The following is a 22565-nucleotide window of genomic DNA, read 5'->3' as shown; positions in this document are numbered from 1 at the left end:
CTTCCCTGCATAGGCAGGCGGATTCTTTTTTTTTTTTGCAGTACGCGGGCCTCTCACTGTTGTGGCCTCTCCCGTTGCGGCGGAGCACAGGCTCCGGATGCGCAGGCTCAGCGGCCATGGCTCACGGGCCCAGCCACTCCGCGGCATGTGGGATCTTCCCGGACTGGGGCACGAACCCGCGTCCCCTGCATCGGCAGGTGGATTCTCAACCACTGCGCCACCAGGGAAGCCCAAGGATTATTTTTAAAAATCCTGCATACATTACATGGACAAGATACTCCACCATTTATGTAGCACTTCCTTGAACAGTATGTCATCTGATCTACCCAACAACCCTGGGAGATGGGCCGAGAAGATAAATGATTCTTGACTTAGTGGCAGGAAACTGTGGCTCAGAGAGGCCAAGTGACCTGTCTGAAGTCACACAGCTCATGAGTTAGGGAAGCCAGAACTTGAATTAGCCACCTCTGATTACTTTACACAATCCTGGGAGGGCTCTGCCATGTTAGAAACGTGCCCAATCCCATCAAGGAGATAGACCACTGCCATCTAAACGTTTCCCTTGTATTGCTGGCACTGTCCCAAATTTAAACGAACTTAGTTTTTTTAGGGGTTTCCCTGATGATCTTTTTGGAAATTATTTGAAATAGGCATGTTGGTAATTTCCTAATCATTTGGCTTGCTAATTGTTAAAGTGTTCAGTCACTGTGGTTGTTTATTCGTTGGGCCTTCAGTGGAGGGCCAGGAGGCCTGAGAGCCTGGGCGTTGGTTACGTGGGGGCCCTGACTCACTTTTCCTCGGAGTCCATTCAGAGGAGTGAGGGCTAAGGATCAGAGATCCTAAAACTTTTACAAGGAGGGGATTTTTCCGTCCTAATAAAAATTTTCCAAGAATGAGCCCAAAGAGAATCAAAGAGCAGGCAAAATGTCACATGAGTCACCTCCTGATGTACATGGCTAGTTGTATTATTTTCCTATTAAAAAAAAGAAAAATATGTACATTGCACTTAAATAAAGTAAAGCATGTTTAGCATAACTTTATAGACAAACTCTTGGAAAACTACATATTATCAACTTGAATGATGTCAGTAAGTAACAAAATTAAACATATAGAAATTTTGTAATGTGCTGAAAGGCTTTTGTGCTTTGTTTAATCTCTCCAGAGCTTTCCACCTATTTTCACATCATAACACACTTAGGAATTGGTAGTATTTACAGGGCACGTGGGGTAAGTGCCCACCCAGCTGCCCTAAAGGGCTGAGGAGTCTGTGTGCTGCCCCATGTGTGTCACCGTCTCCCGGGGCACCACTGGGAAGCCCTGTCCTGATAGACAGAGAATTAAGGGCTGGGTACTGGAGGACCCAGAGCCCTACTTTGCTGTCTCTGTCTCAGAGAATGCACTAGTTGCACTGGTGGAAACGCTGAGTGCATGAAGCACACGCCTCTCCCAATCTTATAATCTTCACGCTTTGACAGAGCCATGCAAAGAATCTGTTTTCCTGATCTGTGTTCTAGATTTCAGAGGCCCTGACCCTCGACTAGCAAAGAAGAAGTTCTGAAGCTGGAAGTGCTGTGCTGGGATACCTAACACTGCCCAGTTCTCAGCTGGGCCTTTGCCTGACTCAGCACCTTGTATCCAGTATCTTCCTTGACGTCCCTGAGTCCCTGGTTGTAGCTGACATGCTGCTGGGAAATAAGTTTGAGAGCCGTAAATGAGATGTTGTCACAACAGGAAAAGGGGAGTCATGTCTAAAAGGATAAGGGCTGGTGAATTAGCCATCAAGGAAGAATCACTGACATTCTAGAATCGTCTATGTAATAGCTGTCGAACAGGAAGCCTGTGCAGTTTGAAGAAGCATCTTAAATATTGTTTATTTACAAGTGGAAAATATATAAAACTTAGGCTTTTTCTCTCTCTATTTCTCCCTCTTCTCTCTCCCTCCCCCCCACCCCCAACCAATACAGGTGACAGAAAGAAAAATGGGGGCAAAAAATCTTCTGACTGTATCTTCTGGATTCAGGGAACATATGGTGACTCTACAGAGTCAGGATGTTGAGGGTCGCATAATAGAATCTGAGGGAGATAGTGTGGAACTGTTATGTGTTTTCAAAAACTGTATTGGTTGAGAAACATTGGCCTAAAAGGACTTCTTGCCTGTGATTATCTTTTTAAAAAGTTTTAAAATACTGATTTTGATGTAATCCTATTCTTTTGTTGCATATTGTGTTCATTAAATCCAAAGATAGAAATCAAAATTTGAGGGTTTTTTTTTAAGAACCTCCCCTACTCTAAACTCATTTTAAATGAGCATAGTATAATATGTGTGTATGCATATATATATATGTGCATACTCTATGTCTGTGTATGTATGCATGCATGTACATTCATGTGTGCATGTGTCATTTTTGCTTAGAGATTAAGAAGCTAGGTATAGAAGATGTAATTCAGGGTGAAAGAAACAAAGCACGACCTTCACTACTTTCAGTTTCCCCATTCATTGATAAAACAATAATATAAAAGATAGTGCCCCCTACCTTTCATCTTTCTTCATCAGTCTCTGCCTGAAGATATATGAGTCAGTGACATTGCTGGTATTGTACATTTGGTTGTCACACTGCCCTCTATGTCTATTGTGTCTGGTTTATAGCATGAAAAAAGAACAATTTCTTGGTAATGACTTAGAAGTCACTTTGTAAAAAAATGCCCCCCCCACCCCCAGTATACTGCTTTTATTTTTGTCAGTGATCCTTTTCTTTTTTTTTTGCCATCCATCATTGATATTTTTCAGAGTAGTTTACAAGGACTTTCCAGGCCATCCCTGAACTATTTCTTAAGAAATCTTAATTGGGTTTAATATATTCCATAAGGGACTCACCTACATTTGCAGGTCATTAACGTATATTGAAAAACACGTCAGGTCATAATACACAACTTGACGAAATAAGGGCATTACTTGCTACCGCACACCTGGCTTTGCAAAGTCAAACCGTCTTTGGCAGATTTCCTGGTTGGGTTTCTCCCACCTGTTGGTGCCATGGTGTTCTTTTTATTTTCAGATCCTCCCAGCTTAGTTTTCTCTTTAAAGCTTTATCTGGACCTTAGGTGAAGATTGCTTTCGCTCGATTCATCACAAACTGAAATGTCTCTGTGAAATAGCCCTTAGTCTTGTCCAGGTGACTTAAGGCTAAGCTAGAACCAGGATTCTTCTGAAGAGTGCATGCCAGTGGAGTTGTGCCCTCAAAAGTGGTAAAGTCAAGACAAAACACCCAGTGATCAAGCCAGGCCGCTACTGTACCTCTCCCCTGTAAATAGCTTGATTGTTTTAATTACAGTTCTGTAGCCGCCATTTTTATCTGTTCTGGAATATTTGGATGCAAGTCTGGAAAGCGTATTATTAAATTGCTGTTAATGCCTTGGCACTTAGTTAGGTAACACTTGCCTTGCCGTCGTACGGAACGGAACATTTATTCAGAGTCCATCTTAGATGGAGCCAGGGGGGTAGATAGGGTTTTAGTTGGACACTTTTGGTTACAAGGACCAGAGACTCAAGTTACCTCGGGTACCTAGGTTTCCTTGCCAGGATACATGCGACCTGGAACCGGGCCTGGAGAGCTGACAAAGAGCCTGTGACAGCTGTAAGAAGTGGCTCCCCACCTTTCCCTCGGCTCCCTATCGCCGGCCTCACCTCTGCGCTCTGCATTTCAGCTCTCTTCTCCTGAAGACGCCAGGCTTCCTCAGCCTCTGCTGTGTGTCTGTTCTTTTTTTTTTTTTTTTTTTTTTTTTTTTTTTTTTTTTTTTTTTTTTTTTTTTTTTGCGGTACGCGGGCCTCTCACTGCCGTGGCCTCTCCCATTGAGGAGCACAGGCCCCGGACGCGCAGGCTCAGCGGCCATGGCTCAGGGGCCCAGCCGCTCCGCGGCACGTGGGATCTTCCCGGACCGGGGCACGAACCCGCGTCCCCTGCATCGGCAGGCGGACTCTCAACCACTGCGCCACCAGGGAAGCCCCTGTGTGTCTGTTCTTTAGCTCAGTGTTTCTGCCTCTGTGTCATCTGGCTTGTTTGCTGCCTTCCCTTCTCATGGAATCCTTTCAGCTTCTGCTTCCGTAGCTACTTGGCTTTCCTCTTCCTCTGTCTCAGCTCAGATTCCTTTGAGAGGGTGAGATGGGCCAGCCTCATCTTCCACTTAGGCCCCTGTATGTTTGCCCTGATCATAGTCCCGGGTGAAAGGCAGCCTTATTTTATACAGTGTGACCCCATACACGCATGCTAAGGGTGACCAGTTCTTAGGGTGGCTGGTGCCCATGACAGAAAGTAGCAGGAGCTGACTAGTTAAGAGTCTCATCTTTTATGAAATCTTACTGGCAGGATCTTCATTATGATATTTTGTATTCCTTTAGTAGTTCTTTTATTATTGCTTTATTATAATATATGCATCTTGTAAATAATTATGAATACAAAGTTTTATAAAGTATAGTTCTAGCAGCATAACAATTACTTTTGGAAATATAGTTCTAACAGTTAAAAGAGTTCCTAATTTCTTCCCTGTGGGGCATCTCCCCATACGGATGTCATTCTCCAAAGGAAACCATTATTAACAGTTTGATGTACATCCTTCCAGACATTTCCAATGTAGGTATAAACACATATTGCCTCTTTATTTGCATTACTTATGTGTAGCTAAAGGCAACACTGTGGGTACTTAAAATATAATGAATACGCAGTTTTAAAATATAATGAATACTCAGTGATGAAAGTTGAGAAACTAATTTCATTCATTTAACTTTTATGGTTTTTATTTTGGGGCTGTAAACTTCCTGACTTAAAGATAAGCTAGTTATTAAAAACACCCAATCACTACAACTGAGTTAATCAATTTGTTGTACTGCTGTGCTTTATATACTAAAAGGAAAAAAATGAACTTTAAAAAAAAATTTCGAAAAGACAAAGGCCAGACCCCTCTCCATCAGAGAGTGTTTTAAGGATGCCATTCATTTAAATATTGACCCCTAACTGGCATGTTGCATCCTAGCAACAAGATTACTAACCTGTGGTTTGGAAGAGCAGCTTTAATGTAAACACAATAACCATCTATTTACTTGATGGCTTACTTGATCTCTCTTTGAGTAAAGAAAGCCCAGAGTAGAAGGTTGGAAGTAATTGAGAAAACAACAATTTTTTTTTTTTTTTTTTTTTTTTGCGGTATGCGGGCCTCTCACTGTTGTGGCCTCTCCCGTTGCGGAGCACAGGCTCCGGACGCGCAGGCTCAGCGGCCATGGCTCACGGGCCCAGCTGCTCCGCGGCATGTGGGATCCTCCCGGACCGGGGCACGAACCCGTGTCCCCCTGCATCGGCAGGCGGACTCTCAACCACTGCACCACCAGGGAAGCCCCCCCCCCAATTTTATTTTACATCATAAAAGTATTGAATGTACGTTCAAGAAACTTTTGGAAACAGAACACCACAAAAGAAAGTAAAATTGTTTTATCCACCAAATATGTTCATTTTAGTAATCTTTAATAATAATGTTATAATTCATAGCATATATTAGACTTGTAATTTGACAGAGTGGGATCATATAGAACAAAAATTAGAGTTTTGTGGGGTTTTTTTCCACATAACATACTAGATATGTTTTGCCGTCTCATTAAATAATTATTCGAGGACATGAGTTTAAATGTCTAAATATCATGGATAGATGTACTATAATACATACAGACATTCTAGGTCATTTCCTAGATGTAATTTTATTTTTTTAAATTAAAAAAAAAATTTATTTATTTTTGGCTGCGTTGGGTCTTCGTTGCTGGGCACAGGCTTTCTCTAGTTGTGGAGAATGGGGGCTACTCTTTGAGTTCCGGGCTTCTTATTGCGGAGCACGGGCTCTAGGCGCGCGGGCTTCCGTACTTGCGGCGCACAGGCTCAGTAGTTGCGTGCATGGCTCGGTTGCTCCACGGCATATGGGATCTTCCCAGACCAGGGGTGGAAGCCGTGTCCCCTGCGTTGGCAGGCAGATTCTTAACCACTGAGCCACCAGGGAGGTCCTACCTAGATGTAATTTTAAATTCATAACTGTTTCTATTTTGTGATATTATTTCATTGTGGAGAAGGGGTTAGGTGAATTAGGAGAAGGGTGGGCAGTCATCTTGGGACAGTAAGTGGCTCCTGCAAATTCGGCCCACCTGACAAAAGGAGTCGAGGAACATCTCGCTCAGGTTTCCTTGAGGTCGTGGGTGTCGTTCATCTGTTAGAAATAGTGGGCTTCTCACCAATGAATTGCTCCCACCAGCCCCCAAAGAACTCCTGCGTCCTCGCTTTCATGGCTGACCTTGGCCGGCCTCGAGCCATCAGTTTCAGGTGTTCAGACTTGCCTCCACAGACAAGATGAGAATCAATATACCTTCCCATCGTAGAAATGGAAGCAGCTGTACATATAATGAATATGCGTCTACCTTCCTCTCCCTGGGCTGAGGGCTTATTTGAGGATTTGGATCACAGAGGCGCCTGGAGTGCTTTTGAATAAATTCAGTCCATTGTCGTCATTGGTCTGTATCAGAGCAGACTTGAATTCCTGGAAAAAGTCTGAGAACAACAGCTTGCCTGTAGAGATGCAATCATGGGGGCACTGCCGGGGTCAGGGCTGGCCCCTGGGTATGTGGCGCATGCTGGTGCACAGGGGAACCTGCATTTAGAAGGGCCCCAGACTTGGTTTAATGTTCTACTGTGGCTGCCTAGGAATTCCTAAGAATTTTTAAGCAAGGGAACATGCATTTTCATTTTGCACAGGGCCCCCAAAATTATGTAGCCGGTCTTAACTGGGGTGTAAAGTAAGGTCTTAAAGAGATATTTTAATGGTTCCTTCTCAGACACAGAAGAGAAGGAAAAATCAATCCCACCTGCCCTCCCTTTGTGCAGGAGAAGAAGGTGCATGTGACTTTAAGAGACTGGCCTGCAGGGTGAAATGGAGCAGCTCCTGGAAGACTTGGCTTTCAAGGGTGCTTGGAAGATTTGAGCTGCACAGAACTAATTGGCTGCTTGACAAAGGCTCTGCAGGAGAAATGCTCTTCCAATTTCAGTTTTCTGCCCAGTCTGTTTAGTTATAAACCAGACTGTGCTTTATCTTTTGTGATGGAAAATATGAACGTGTATTTTGAGCCCTAACTTTCTGGGTACTTATATAAGCATGAAATTCAAAGACCCTGTGATCCAGAATGAGTTTGAAATACTACAGAGGGGCATGACCTGCTACTCGGACCTGGTCATTCTACCCCCTCGAGCCTGCTCCCCTATTGGTAAGAAATGAGTCAAGGGTCTCTTCAGGGATCACCTAATAGGCTAGTTCAGATTCTCCACACTTTCATTTATTTTTATTATTTAAAAAAATTGAAATATAACTGATGTACAATATCATGTTAGTTTCAGGCTGATTCTTCACCACACTTTTAAACCTAGGCCCCTTGAAATAAACATACAGCGAAAACCTCATGTCTTTCCCTATACATGTATTCTTGCTTTCAATTGAGAAATGACTGTGGGATTTTATTTTAGTTTGCAGTGGCAGAGCAATAATTTTTTTCATTTCCCCAATAAAAAGTTATATCATAGAATTGAATGTACTCTTTTAAACTGTATGTGATTCTAGTAAACACAGTCCCAAGAATATTGCTGCCCTCCAGCCACCCCTTCCCTAATTGGGTGCTATTTAAAGTGCTGGTTTGCAACCTGTTTGTTTCAACTGCCTTGAGCTAAAGAATAGAAATTGAGATTAAGCATTTAGAAAGCTAGAGGCATTTGTCTGTTGAATTAAGTGATGAAAAATTGGAGGCTTGTATTTTCTTTGTCTCTTTTCATATTCTCTAGCTCTATTTTAGTATTTCCTAGGCAATGTATTTTACAGACCTCTCAGTGAGCAACATACTGGAGACTAAAAACAAACTGATTCTTAACCACAGATAGTTTAAGAATTATCCTAATTGACAGAATCAGCAATGTATTCCCTACACTAGCAGAATTCTCATTAATCCATCTTTCCACAAACAGAAACACGTTGTGTGTGTGTGTGTGTGTGTGTGTGTAGATGCGCCCCCTGCCCTCTAGTAACTTGTCCTATGTCACAGAAACCGTGATGTGAGATACATCTGGCTGGACTAGGGTCCTGAGAGGCAGCTGTGAAGGTGAGAGAGAAGAGCTGTGTGTGGCCTTTTTCAACCACTAATCATGGTTTGAACTATGTTGAGAAATCATTTTTACCTAAATATGCGAGAGGGGTCGGAAAAGAAGCAATACTTATGAAAACAAAAACACTCCCAGACTGTTCTAAGCTGGAAGTAGAATTCCAGTGTTGGGATTGGTCTCTCCCTCTTAGCCAGTAATACCCATGCTTGAGAAAGGCTGTTAGACTCTTTGAGGTTATGACACTGAGAAAACACATTGCTCCCATCTTGAGCTGCAGCTCTCTTGCCCCCCAAACCTCCTCTGTCCCTTACCTCTTTAGGTGGCGACCAGCCATCGCCCGGATTTCTCTGCACACAACTGTGACTGGCCTGCAGTAGCCCAGGTGGACCTTCACTTTGGTGACATTACAAGCTCAGGTGCGGGTTTAGGTAGGGAGCTGACCCTCACCCGGCAATGCCAGCCTTCCCCTTGAAGCTGTGCACATATGCAGTTCCCTGATCTTTCCCCCGGTCCCCTGGCCAGTATGGTATGCAAACAGTGTTTACCGATCTGTGGGGGGGATGCGAGAGTTTAAATTGATTACATCTTTGTGGTTTTTTGGCAACGACTGCTCATCTCTGGACTAGTTTCCAAAAGTAGAATAGAAAGACTTACGCTTCCCCTAAATAGCTCTAGTTTTGCATCCAACTTCATTCCATATCAATCTCAATATTCATTAAAAAGTGACAGATTACTTCCAGAAATTAGGAAGTTAATTTCCCATGGTAAATTTCAGTTTCAGATACTAGTTTGATCTGCATTACCTCCCACTCTCTGAGATGGGATTTTCTAGCCTTTTTCTCAAATCTTGGTCTCTTTTCGTTGTCCGATTTTTAGACAAGTTTAATTATTCATGGCCAGTTTGCTACAACTTGTTATATTGGGTTCTGTGGGGCAGAGATGAATAAGCTCTGAAAATAATTCTTGGTTTCTCCCAATGTCCATCAGGTTGAAAACTTAGGGGCCCATTTTATAAATATTCAGCATGATGTGAGGGACATTATTCCAGGCTTTGGGAATTCCAAGGTAGATAAGGCTGTGCCTGCCTCCAGGAGCTCACAGCCTGGTGGGAAGAAACTAGTGTTTTTTCCAGTAGGAAACAATGTGATAATCGCCTTAGTAATATGAAGTGCAAGATGGTTGGCAGATCACAGACAGGGGGACAGTTAATTGCCAGGACATTTGGGTGTAGGGGGTTGAGAGGATGGGGAGAGTGTGGAAAGAAAGCAAAACAAATGACTGCAGCTTCCCTGGTGGCGCAGTGGTTAAGAATCCGCCTGCCAATGCAGGGGACACAGGTTCGATCTCTGGTCCAGGAAGATGCCACATACCACGGAGCAACTAGAGCCCATGCGCCACAACTACTGAGCCTGTGCTCTAGAGCCCTTGAGGCACAACTACTGAGCCCACGTGCCACAACTACTGAAGCCTGTGCGCCTAGAGCCTGTGCTCTACAACAAGAGAAGCCACCGCAACGAGAAGCCCATGCACCACCAGGAAGAGTAGCCCCCGCTCACCGCAACTAAAGAAAGCCCATGCACAGCAACGAAGACCCAACACAGCAAAAAATAAATAAATAAAATAAATTTTTAAAAAAGCACAGACTCTTTATAAAAAAACAAACCAAAAAGAATATGCCTTGTGACCCTTGACCTGGATATTGAGGGAAATGGACATTTTCCAGAAAGAAAAAGGAAGAGAGGACATTCCAGATCAAGTAAAATAACTTGGGTGAAGGCTTGAAGGCTTTAAAAACAGGCAAGCAAACATAAAAGATTTATTCAGGGGCTTCCCTGGTGGCGCAGTGGTTGAGAATCCGCCTGCCGATGCAGGGGACGTGGGTTCGTGCCCTGGTCCGGGAAGATCCCACATGCCGCGGAGCGGCTGGGCCCGTGAGCCATGGCCGCTGAGCCTGCGCGTCCGGAGCCTGTGCTCCACAACGGGAGAGGCCACAGCAGTGAGAGGCCCGCGTGCTGCAAAAAAAAAAAAAAAAAAAAAGGAAATCCAAGTGTACTGCTCCTCTGGCTTTAGAAATATCCGTGTGTATTTGCTGAAGTGAATCGAAATCCAGTGTATATCTGAGTGAAAGCCTCTAAATAGTAAACTGAATTTCTGATCTGGAAGTTTCAGCAAATGTCAGCATAGTAGGAAAGGCAAATAACTCAGAATGCGGAACTGGGATGGCCAATAAACAGGAAGAGATATCCAAACTCATTAATCGTCAGAAAAATGCAAATTGCAACAACAAATAGATAGTGCTTCTCATCCTTGAGATTGGTGAAAAAAAAACTGATAATACTAAGTGTTGGGGATATTATGGAGAAACGGATATTCTCTCACTTTCCTGGTACGTGTGTAAATTGGCACAATCACTTCGGAAAGCAGTTTTGTAATGACTAATAAAGTCTCAACACACACCCTGTGACCCAACAATTCCATTCTAAAGAAAGTGCTCACATGCTTAAGGATCATGTACAGAGAAGGATCACAGTGCCTATTATAGCAAAAAAAAAAAAAAAAAAGATAAACCCAAATACCCTTCCTTAGGAAAATGGATAAGTTACAGTATATTTAAACAGCAGACTGTTATACAATATTTAAAATGAATGAATCAGATTTGCAAGTATAACCTGGGCAAGTTTTACCAACATTGGGTAAAAAAGATTGCAGAACAATATCTACTCTTTATCATTAATGTAAATTTAAAAATATACATCAGTGTTAAATCTATATTCATGTACATACATGGGGGGCGGTCAAAGTATAAGGACCTGGATGGGAAGAATAAATAACTGGAGGGTGGTGAATGGAGAGGGAAATAGAATTGAGGGGAGCACAGGGGGGACCTTTACCCTGTATGCTATATTTTCTTCTAAAAAACCAAAACAGATCTGAAGCAGATAAGGCCAAGTGTTAAAGTCAGAGCGGTGGGATATGTGTTTTGTAATGTTTAATACTCTTCCATGGTTTTGAAATATTTCATTAAACAGTGGTGCTCAGTACACATTAGCTGTGCCGCGTGGCTTGTGGGATCTTAGTTCCCCGACCAGGCATTGAACCCAGGCCACCACAGTGAAAGCACCAAGTCCTAACCACTGGACTGCCAGGGAATTCCCTAGTGGGTACTACTTGTAGCTTCCGTATCAGGAGACAGCCCACTCCCCAGACCACTCCAGCGTGGTCTTTGTAGGGCTCTATCTCTGACTGGCTACAAAGCTGAGGGAGTAGAGGGAGACCAAGTAAGCTTTAGGATCTTGTCCACTTTAACATTAAGTTATCCCAAGATCCTCAGTAGATGGATTGATCATCGCCATGGACACATCTCTGTGTGTCCCACACTCTTCTGTTACATCCCTGCCCCCAGAGGGGTGAGGGGCCACCCAGGAGTGGAAATGACTCTGTCTGCATCACATACCCTTTAGCGCCCACAGCTGGTGGGAGGCCTAAATGTACCACTTCTGCAGAGTGTTTTCTGAATCTCCTTGAAAACAGCAGTTTAATGTTACAAGATGCCCCCAAACTAGTGTAATAGGTAGATGCAGAGAAGAGTTATTTTGAGGGCCATAATTTGACTTAGTTATCTCAGGCTATCAAAGATTGTTTAACACCAGAAATAGGTGACTAGAACAGCTGCTAAAACAGTGCTTTGTGTGGGAAATGATGAAACGTTCAGTATTTTGACAGCCACTTCAGAGGGATGAGTAAGTAATAAGACGTCTAAGAAAATCCTGATTGCTGCTTCTTTTGGGCGGGGTGGTGGCGGGGATTCTCTAGGCTAGATTTCAGACTTCCCATCTTCTAGTATTCAGTGTACACAGAGGGTACAGCAGGAGTATTTTCTCTTTTCCAGAGTCTCGACTCCTTGTCTCAATAGAGATTTGGCAGCAGCACAGTAATAACTTATTATTTAGGTTTTTCTATAAAAATACCGAACTTGTCCTTTCATCAGACGTGTGTTCAGGGCTCACTGTGCTCCGAGCAAAGTGCGGGGTCCAGGGGCCCAAAGCAGTCAGTCAGACCTTGCCATCATGGAGCTGGAAAGAGGAGAGGAAACGGAACAAAGCAAAATGTACATGTAATTTTAAATAAATGCAGTGGGGGGGGGGGCTTCCCTGGTGGCGCAGTGGTTGAGAGCCCGCCTGCCGATGCAGGGGACACGGGTTCGAGCCCCGGTCCGGGAGGATCCCACGTGCCGCAGAGCAACTAGGCCCGCGAGCCGTAACTACTGAGCCTCTCTGTGCTCCGCCAACAAAAGAGGCCGCGACGGTGAGAGGCCCGCGCAACCGCGATGAGGAGTGGCCCCCGCTCGCCGCAACTAGAGAAAGCCCTCGCCCAGAAACGAAGACCCAGCATGGCCCAAGAGAAAGAAAGAAAGAAAGAAAGAAAGAAAATTTCAAAATAAATAAATAAATGCAGTGGGTATTACAGAAGCAGCAGAGCTCAGAGGGAGATCAGGGTTAGTAGGAGGCGGTGTGAGATAATTACGAGTTTGTCGTTTGAGCTGGTGGGAAGTGGTCGTTGCCGGGCAAGCACAACATTCCAGGTGGAGGGAAAATCGTCGTCAGTGCTACAAAGTGAATGGAAGATGTATTTATTGATTTGACCGACTGTGAGTCTCAGTTCACGACATTACTTTCTGTTGGGATATCCAGGGCCTTAAGTTTTCAAAGGACTTTTACCAAATGTTTTAAAATTGTATATGCACCTAATGTGAGTGTCCCAGTATTATATTGTCTATAGTTTACTTTCAGATATTTCAGCGTGGAGCCTGTGGTAAATCTGGAAGAGCCTGGTAGCGTTCACCTAAATCTTCGTGGACGCGTGCTCAGGGTTGCTGAGCTAGCATGTACTCAATCAGAAGCCCTCACTCCAGGGGACTCTCCTCGAAGCCACTCAGTTTTCTTTACCTCTGAGTAAAGAAGGTACTTCTTTACCGGAGGTTTTGTTAATTAGGATAATGGATGGTGGAGGTGGATTGTAGTTGGGGACATTTGTGGTGGTCAAGATGTGCAGATAGGGTTGGACCGTTTCAGAGATCTTCCCTCCTTGGTGTTACAGAAGTCTAGTGAGACATGAAATATGGGGAAACTGAGACTCGGAGAGGTTGGGTCTGGGAGTTGGCAGAGCCAGGACTAAAGATCCAGAACCCGGACTGCCTCTTGTTGGTTGCCCTGCCCAGTGAGCTGCACTCGCCCTTGGAAGAATCTATATCTACACTGACACTCCTTTAGAGGCTCATTAAACCACAGAGGCTAATCCTTGACTGTGACTCCTTAACCCCCGGCTGAACTTTGTGTGCCCTAGAAACAACGTATGTGATACTTCCAGTATTTTGATTCAAGAAGAGGGAAATATTACCAACATCGGTTGTTATGAGGGATGAATCTGGATTTCACATGTCTTTGTATTTCTAGTTAACACAGAGGGCAATCCAGTTTAGCTAGCACTCTTCTGCTTTCTCTATTAATACACTCTTACCGTCTGCAGATAATTGAAGAGTAACTCGAGGTCTTTGCGGTAAATCCGAGTCACCATAGAGAAAACAAAAATGCACACGTGTGTGGTATTATATGGAAGATGACTCCTTGGAAAACTCTGCAGACTCTAAATATTTGATTTTTGATGTCTTTCGTACAGGCCAGAGCAAACAAATGAATTCATTTACCCTTTAGCGAAAGTTTGTTTTTCCTGGAGTATGCAGGTCAGCTAATGGTCGCTGTGGTCTGCTGTGAACCTAAGTGGATTCCTGGCCTTGGACATAGACCAAAAGGACAACTGTAGGGCTGCCCCTTGTTAACCTTCCCTAGGCTTCTTGCTTAACCCCAGGTTCGGGAAGGCAAGTGCTATTACAACCACTTTACAAATGAGGAAGTGAAAGCCATGAGAAGTTAAATGGCCTGTCCATGTGCCCCAGACCTGGTCACAACATGTTGAGTCAGAGCCAGGACGGAGCTGTGGCAGAGCAAAGGAGGCTGGGGGCCTTTATCTCCCCCATCCTGGCCTCATCTACCATCAGTTCCAGACCAAAGCCATCCTTAATAACCATGCAATCTAAGTAAAAGTAAAATTAAAGAAAGGAGGGTTCTTGGCAGGTTCTAGAGAGGTTGCCTAACCCCTCCTCCCAACCAGCCTCTTGCCCCCAAACCTTATTGTATTCAGTCTTTAAGAACAATCTTGTGGGACTTCCCTAGTGGTCCAGTAGTTGCCTCCGTGCTTCCACTTCAGGGGCGGGCATGGGTTGGATCCCTGGTCAGGGGACTAAGATCCCACATGGCGCACGGCGTGGCCAAAACAAAACAGCAACAACAAAACATCTTGTAATCATCAGATCGTTTCCATTTTACATCATATCGTTTTCCATTTTGTGAACACCAAGACATTGGAAAAAAAGGTCCTAAGATTATTCAACTAGCCACAGCTCCTAACTGGTCCTTCTGAGTCCGAACCCTGCTCTATGCTGGGTTGCATCTGACTTTAGAGTAATTACGGGCGTTTACTTTATGGAAATCTTTTAGATTCATCCTGCCAAGCAAGGAATCCTGTTTATTTGACTGTAGAATTTGTGTGTGTGTGTGTGTGTGTGTGTGTGTGTGTATCCGTGTAATTTTAGAATGGTATAGAAAATGTTTGGTGTCTAATCCCAGCTTGGTGCAGATAAAGGAGTCACGCCTTCCTGGAGGGGGGATGTTGGCTGAAAGGTGATTATAAGAGAATTTGCACTCTTGGCAAGAGAAGGCACTGCCTCTTCTTAAGTGAGCATCAGTACACTGGACATTTGTATTTCTCACACATAAATTGCTAAGTGCGTTTGTTGAATGTTCCAGCTTGCCTCGACTTGGATGATGGGAGTGAGTTTCCCCCAGGCCCTGGCGAGATCACTGAGGTTGCCAGCCGGAAGAACTCAACTTCGTGCTACCACAGTACCTTTCCTGATCCTCAGCCTAATTACTACATCTTTGCAGAGCCTAGTGTAGACCAGGCTTCAAGCATCTCTGCTTATAACGAGTGATGTGACAAATGGCAAAGGACTCTGCCGTTGAGATGGAGACGTGCTTGTTTCACAGCCCTGTTCACTTCTAAATGCAGCCCTAAAATACTGCTTGGCCCTCTCCCCTGCTGGATTATAAATGCCTTAGGGACTCTGTCTTATTCAACTTCGTGCCCACAGGGTTTTCCTTGGACATAGTAGGCACTCATTGTTTGCTGAGCTGAACTGTACCTTCTCAATACAAAAGAGAAATGAGGCGCACAAAAATAGTACATGGGGCAGCCTGGTACACGGACTCAGTTGTACATCACTGGTACCTGTGGCTTTGTCAAGTTACTCAAATTAAGGACTTGTTTCTAGGATGCTACAGGGGAGAAAGTAATACACATTGGGTGTAATGTAGGTAAAGCAGAGACCCCAGGATATCAGTGCTTAGTACTGTATTTTTTTTTGTTTGAAACAGGCATTTATTAATACTACCATGTGCCAGGGACTGAGCGAGGAGCTTTGCTGGTTTTGTTTCTGAAACCAGCGCTCTTTTAGCTTGTGCAGTGTCTCTTGGAGGTGGGTGGAACAAGTAACATAGAATCACCATCATCACATCTGAGAGGAAAGTTTTGTCCAGGTGGGATGCGGTGGGAGAGGGCTTGTTGGCAGGTCTCCCGGAAGGGGAGTGTCCACACTGCTGCCTCTGGGGATTTAGAGGAAACCCTTACTCATTTCTCCCTCTCTTCTGCCCTCAGGCCTCCTGGTGGGCACCCTTGATGTCGTGTTGGACTCCAGCGCCCGGGTTGCTCCTTACCGCATCCTCTACCAGACTCCAGATTCTTTGGTCTATTGGACCATCGCCTGTGGTAAGTGCAGTGTTTGGAAATGTGGAAAAAAGTTATGATTAACAACTTTCTGTCAGAAGGGAAGGAACGTTTAATTGTGAGATGCAATCACTTCGTATTTTAAGGTAAGTAACCCTAGCCATTTCGACAGATGAACCCTAAACCTCAGTGCTTAACACAATAAAGGTTTCTTTCTAACTTTGGTGAAGTCTTGTTTGGATCCTGTGACCATCTCCATCTGTAGTAACACCCTCTAGAACACAAAGGCTCCAAGGTCAACTTACAAGGAAAGTGCGGGAGGTGGAGGCACTCCACCTCACACCCCATTGGCTAGAACTAGTCACATGGCCCCAGCCTGTCTTCAGGGAAGCTGGGAAATGATGGAGTCTTGGGTGGACTAAGTAATACTTACTTATCTCAGTGCAGTCCTTCCTACTGAGTAGGGATTGTTTATTTCTCCTGATGATAACCTGTAATAATGTGCTGGGATGGTGGTAAACAGTCATGCCGTTATTGGATCTCTCACAAGAACCGCCAGTCCAAAGTGGCTAAGATTTTTTTGGTTATTTGTCTACATGTGGCTTTTCAAATAACTATAAGAGCAAGGGCACTGAACACTTACCTTTTTTCTTTTCATTTTTTCGCCTCCACTTGGCTTTTTTTTTTTTTTAATTAATAGATTTTATTCTTTAGAACAGTTTTAGATTTACAGGAAAGTTGAACAGATAGTTTGGAAAGCAGCCAAATACCCTCCACATACATAGCTTCCCCTATGATTAACACCTTAGGACAGAACATTTGTTCCAATGGATGAACCAATATGGATACATGGTTACTAGAGTCCTTAATTTATTTAGATTTCCTTAGTTTTTACCTGATGTCCTTTTTCTGTTCCAGGATCCCAGTCAGTGTACCATTTTATATTTAGTTGATATATCTCTTTAATCTCCTCTTGGCTGTAGAAGTTACTCAGACTTTCCTTGTTTTTGAAGACTCTGCCACTTCTGAAGAATAATGGTCAGGTATATTGTAGAATGTCCCTCTGTTGGAATTTGTCTGATGTGTTTCTCATGATTAGGCTGCGGTGATGTATTTTTATGAGGAAGATCACAGAGATAAAGTGCTGTTTTCATCAGGTTATGTCAAGCAAGGGCACCTACTGTCCAGATGATTGATGACTGATGATGTCTTTGATCACCTGGCTGGAGTAGTGTTTTTCCAGGTTTCTCCACTGTCAAGTTACTCTTTCCTTCCCCTTCCCATACTGTCCTCCTTGGAAGGAAGTCACCGTGCACAGCCCACATTTACAGAGTGGGGAGTTTTAACTTATTCAATTATTTTTATCACTGTGGACTCATGAATATTTACTTTGTACTTTGGGTTACAATCCAATACAACTTTATTTTGCTGCTCAAATTATTCCAGCTTTGGCCATTGGGAGCTCTTTCAGTTGACTTTATTCAGTTTTTAAATTGATCTCTGCTTGGTAGGAAGTGTCATACTGGGATCTAAAGATATGAAGATAATTAGATCCGGCCCCTGCTTTTGAGAATACAAGGAAATACTCAGTTCTAGCCCAGTATGGACAAGTACCCTACAGTGCTATTGGATGGTGGGGCTTCCAACTAAAGACAGGAATCTTGGCTGGCTTTCTACAGGGGTAGGGGGAGTTAGGTGGGTGTGATTTTAGGCTGCTGGAAGGCTCTGGCGCCCTAGCAATGCACCCTCAAGGATTTGGTAGCACCGAAATTCTAACATTGTAGTTGTATCCCTTTAAAGTTATTCTGGCTCAGATGCAAATAGTCCCATGAGAAACAATGAAATGAATCCGCATTTATGCATTCCACTGAATGAAGGAATGGTAACTGAAGTGGGCAGGGAGAAAACCCCCCAGGAGCGAAGGGGTTAAAGGATAAAGGAAGAGAGGCTGGGACCCTGAGGAAGACAGACTTATCAGTGTAACCCCATGTAAGATAGAGTTCCAGCCTTCTGTGCGGTTCATTCAACGCAAAGAGAAACACCCAATAGCTACTGTAGAAGGGGAGGTGCTCTGTGGAAGTTGGCTGGAAAAATGTCACCTTTAGTTGGCGAACAATGTAGAATGGTGTTAAAATAGACAGGGGAGCCAGCAAGTGAAGAAAGAGAAAGGAGATTAGAAATCAGGCAGAGCCACCCACGCCCCTGGACTTAGTGAGGCTTTGACACTCTCACTCACCTTCCAGCACTTTTGAGAACCTGTGCAGCCTGGAGGTCCTCAGAGCCCTTGGGTCTCCTGGCCTTCCCAGGTCAATGCACATGCATGGGGCTGAGACAAGCTGGTTTCTATCTGTGACTCTTTCTTTTCCACCCCCTCAACCCATCCTTTTTTTCTCCCGTTAATTGACATCACTACTCACTTTGTTTCTGGGCCTTTGCCATTCTACTGTCGACTTTAAAAAAGTACGCAACGTGAGTGTCGCGAGTTAAGTTTCATTGGGGGCAAAATGCGGACTATAGCCCGGGAGACAGCGTTTCAGATACCTCTGAGAAAATGCTCCAAAGAGGCAGGGAGGAAGGTCAGTAAAGATGTGATTTTTGTGAAGGGGCAGCACATGCAATCAACACATATTTTTTTGCAGAAGGTTTCTGCTAGTCTTGTGAAGGTTATCGCTAGTTGCAAGGAGCAGACGTCACCAGGAAGGATTTTAGTGCTTTTCTAGATATGAGGAGATACAAGAATTGGGCTCATAAAATCAGCTTCCGAAAATATCTATCTGAAGACCTGTTCTGCCAGCTTTGCCCAGAGCACAGAGTGCCTACTTTCTGATCTCCACCCTGAACTCCTTTCAGGGGGTGTTGAAAGTCAGCAGCTGCAGTAGCACAGGATTTAATACTTGTAGAGGTAGATGGCAAGTGCCAGTGGCAAGTGCCAATTTGTAGTTGGCAGAGGCTCTACAAGAGCCAAGCAGAGGCTCCTATGATAGCTCCTGTGGGGAAGAGCCCAGAGTTACAAAGCCGAGTTATTCCTGAGTTATTTGCCAAGCCAAGGCTAAGGAACACTGGGCAGTAATTACCGATGTCATAATTTATACCTCAAAGAGATGTACTTTTGTTTTCCCAGTAAGTGATGCCTAGCACAAGTGCATGATCTCATTCTAATAAACCCAGAGCGGTTTTAGCTTTTGTATATATATTGATTACACGTAGAGACAGCTCCAGAATTTCCTTGTAGAAGACACCACGGAAGTGACAACCATTGTGAAAGTCCCATTCACCCACTAATTGTTCCTTCTTATCAATTTCTCTCTGAAACCCAAGTGCCTGGCTCCCTTCCATGAGAAGATTTTAAGAGCGGAAGCTGCTACCTTAAAAAGGATTCTTTGATAGGCTGACCTTTCAGTTTGTAATTTTATTTAATTTAATTAATTTATTTATTTTTAATTTAATTATTATTATTATTTTTTTTGGTGGTACATGGGCTCTCACTGTTGTGGCCTCTCCCATTGCAGAGCACAGGCTCCGGACGCGCAGGCTTAGCGGCCATGGCTCACGGGCCCAGCCGCTCCGCGGCATGTGGGATCTTCCCGGACCGGGGCACAAACCCGTGTCCCCTGCATCGGCAGGTGGATTCTCAACCACTGCGCCACCAGAGAAGCCCTAATTTTATTTTTTAAAATAAATTTATTTATTTATTTTTGGTTGCATTGGGTCTTCGTTGCTGCGCACGGGCTTTCTTTAGTTGTGGTGATTTGCTCTGCATCATGTGGGATCTTCCCAGAGCAGGGCTCGAACCTGTGTCCCCTGCATTGGCAGGTGCATTCTTAACCACTGCACCACCAGGGAAGCCCTCAGTTTGTAATTTTAAATGTTGTTTTTTGTAAACTACGAAGCTGGTATTTGGTGGGACAGTATGGCAAGGGCTTTGTAATTTGCTCTAGTTTCATGAATTGTTGCTGTAAGAGAAGCTTCAGCAGAAAATTGGATGTCCAACTCACTGCCCTGTAGAATCCATAGCTTTGCAAAACCTTTGTTTTATGCCATGTGCCTTGTGAATCTTTGCTTTGTGTAAATTGAACTAAGGGCACATCTACCATCAATGTCTTCACCTAGGCCACTTTCTGTACGAGAACAGTAGTCTTAGTGGTAAATCTTAGTCATATGATTGCCTTAGACTTGAGCCACGTGGAGCCAGGCAGGACCTAGTTTTGGACCTAGTCTAACTTACTCCCAATATAGTAATCACCCAGCCCTTAACAGTATGAACCATACAGAAAGAAGAGGGGAACGAAAAACAAGAGTTCTTTGGTGAAACATTATTTTCAGATGCTTCTTTTTATTATCTTCTATCATCTGTATCCAGATTGGTTTGAAGAAATTGATTTTCATGTTTCTTTGGCACTGAGATCTTTAATTGGGAAGGGGAGCCAAATCCCTGCCTAAGTAATGATTCTTTCTTTGCACTGCTACCCAAAATGAAGCCATTGGTCTCTTTGGTGGATATTCCATTGTGCCATCAATTCCAGCCTACGGACTTGCATTTTCTTCAGTGGTTTGTGTGGTAAAGTATCAGTTTTGCCATTTCTTTCTTTTATTTTTTTTTTTTTTATTTTTAATTTAATTTAATTTATTTATTTTTGGCCATACCACACAGCCTGCGGGATCTTAGTTCCCCAACCAGGGACCGAACCCAGGGCCCACGGCAATGAAAGCACTGAGTCCTAACCACTGGACTGCCAGGGAATTCTCTGCCATTTCTAAGAACATAAAGGAAGTAGTACCATAGGAATTGGTCCAGTCTGCTTTGTTGATCTATCTATACTCAGACAATTCTCCCTCTCTCCCACCAGTAATTGACTGAGTATTTCACAGCTGTGCTCTCACGAGGGCACTAGACAGCTGCAGGCATTCCCCCAACAGCTGGTGTTTTGGCATTGGTACCCCAGAGGCAGGAGAGAGCCCAGTCCTTTGCACCCCTCGAGCTTCAAGGTACTTAAGTAGACAGCAACCCACTTGGCTCTCCCCATTAGAAGAACTGGAAGGTTCACACAATAAGAAGGGTTATACAGCCTCATGGGAATATGGGCACATAGAAATGCAGGTAGTTCCAAGGACATTACTTAAAGGGCTCTGGGACAGAAGAGTTGGAAAGACAGAAGGAAATGTTGACAGTTCCCTCTGGATACATCTGACCTTCCAACAGGACTGGTAAAGGAAATGGGGTGGAGGGTGTGTGCTTGATGGACACCTCACTGATAACACAGCCCTGAATGGTACCTTGATTCCCCTGCCCATTGATTAATCTCCCTTTTCTTCGCCATCTTAGAATCTCATCTGGGCCTAGATAGGCATTCATTTTCAGAACTGAGAGATAGATTAGCCACCACCTTGTCCAACACTCAGACTGTGATCGGGTATAGGGACAAGGTGAAGTGCCCCCATTCACATTGCTAGTTATAGCCGGTTAGTGCAGGGCTGAGATCGAGTTCTCAGGCCCCCCAACTCCCAGCCCAGTCCTTTCTAAGCGGCACCGTGCTGGCTTTTATGATTAAACGTTCTTTTAGTTGGCAGCTGGGAAGACCATGAGTTTAATGAAAGGCTGCTAGTTGGTTCTGCGTCTGTGTTTCTGTCTGCTAGACAGCGAAATGGTGGCTGATGTAGTTGCCTTCCGCATGAGATACACCTAATGTAGAGGCTGGTCAGTGTTTTCTCATCCTTTCTTGGTCTGTGCACCTCAAGAACTATTCTTGTATCCTTGGGAATACAGCAGCAGAAAAAAAAAAAAGAACGTGCTTTTTTTTCTTTAAGCAATCATGTTTATTGCAGGAAATTAGAAAATGTAGATAAGAAAAGAAAATAAAATATTAAAAAACAATAATACACATTATAAATCTTCACCTTCCAGACTTTATATATGTGTGTGTGTCTATACAGATATATGTCTGTACACATATATATATGTGTCTGTATATACACATATATGTATAGATTTTCTATGTCGAGAAATACATGTCGGGGCTTCCCTGGTGGCGCAGTGGTTGAGAGTCCGCCTGCCGATGCAGGGGACACGGGTTTGTGCCCCGGTCCGGGAAGATCCCACATGCCGCGGGGCGGCTGGGCCCGTGAGCCATGGCTGCTGAGCCTGCGCGTCTGGAGCCTGTGCTCTGCAATGGGAGAGGCCACAACAGTGAGAGGCCCGTGTACCGCAAAAAAAAAAAAAAAAGAAAAGAAAAGAAATACATGTCTATAATGTCAATTTTAATAGGTAGATAATATTTTACTGTGTTTGTAATGTAATTTATCTAACTTATGTGCTATTTTTTGGAAATCTAAGTTTTTTTTCCCCTAATGTTAACTGCATTTTGAAAAACCTTAGTGAATATCCTCTGAACAAAATATTTCCACATTATTTTAATTATCACCTTAGGATAAATTTATAGAAGTAGATACACTGAGTCAAAGAATATGCATGGGTGTGAGCCTTGTAGTGTCATTAGCCTGACTGCCCTCCAGAAAGATAGCCCTTTACGTTCTGTCCATCAGGGTAGGAGAGGACCT

General features: G+C 43.9%; 1 protein-coding gene across 2 annotated transcripts in view; it reads left to right on the top strand.

Moving 5' to 3' along the window:
* TBC1D9 (TBC1 domain family member 9) overlaps positions 1–22565 on the top strand; it is a 118200-nt gene that overhangs the window by 29999 nt on the left and 65636 nt on the right. For both annotated transcript variants that reach the window (XM_059067522.2, XM_067035573.1), the window contains exon 2: positions 15942–16052. In XM_059067522.2, coding sequence (XP_058923505.1) covers positions 15942–16052 — 111 coding nt within the window. The remainder of the gene's footprint in view (positions 1–15941; positions 16053–22565) is intronic.

Source organism: Kogia breviceps, chromosome 6 (genome assembly GCF_026419965.1).
Source record: "Kogia breviceps isolate mKogBre1 chromosome 6, mKogBre1 haplotype 1, whole genome shotgun sequence".
NCBI lineage: Eukaryota > Metazoa > Chordata > Mammalia > Artiodactyla > Physeteridae > Kogia > Kogia breviceps.
The sequence above is the reverse complement of the archived record's forward strand: the minus strand, read 5'-3'. Positions and strand labels throughout refer to the sequence as shown.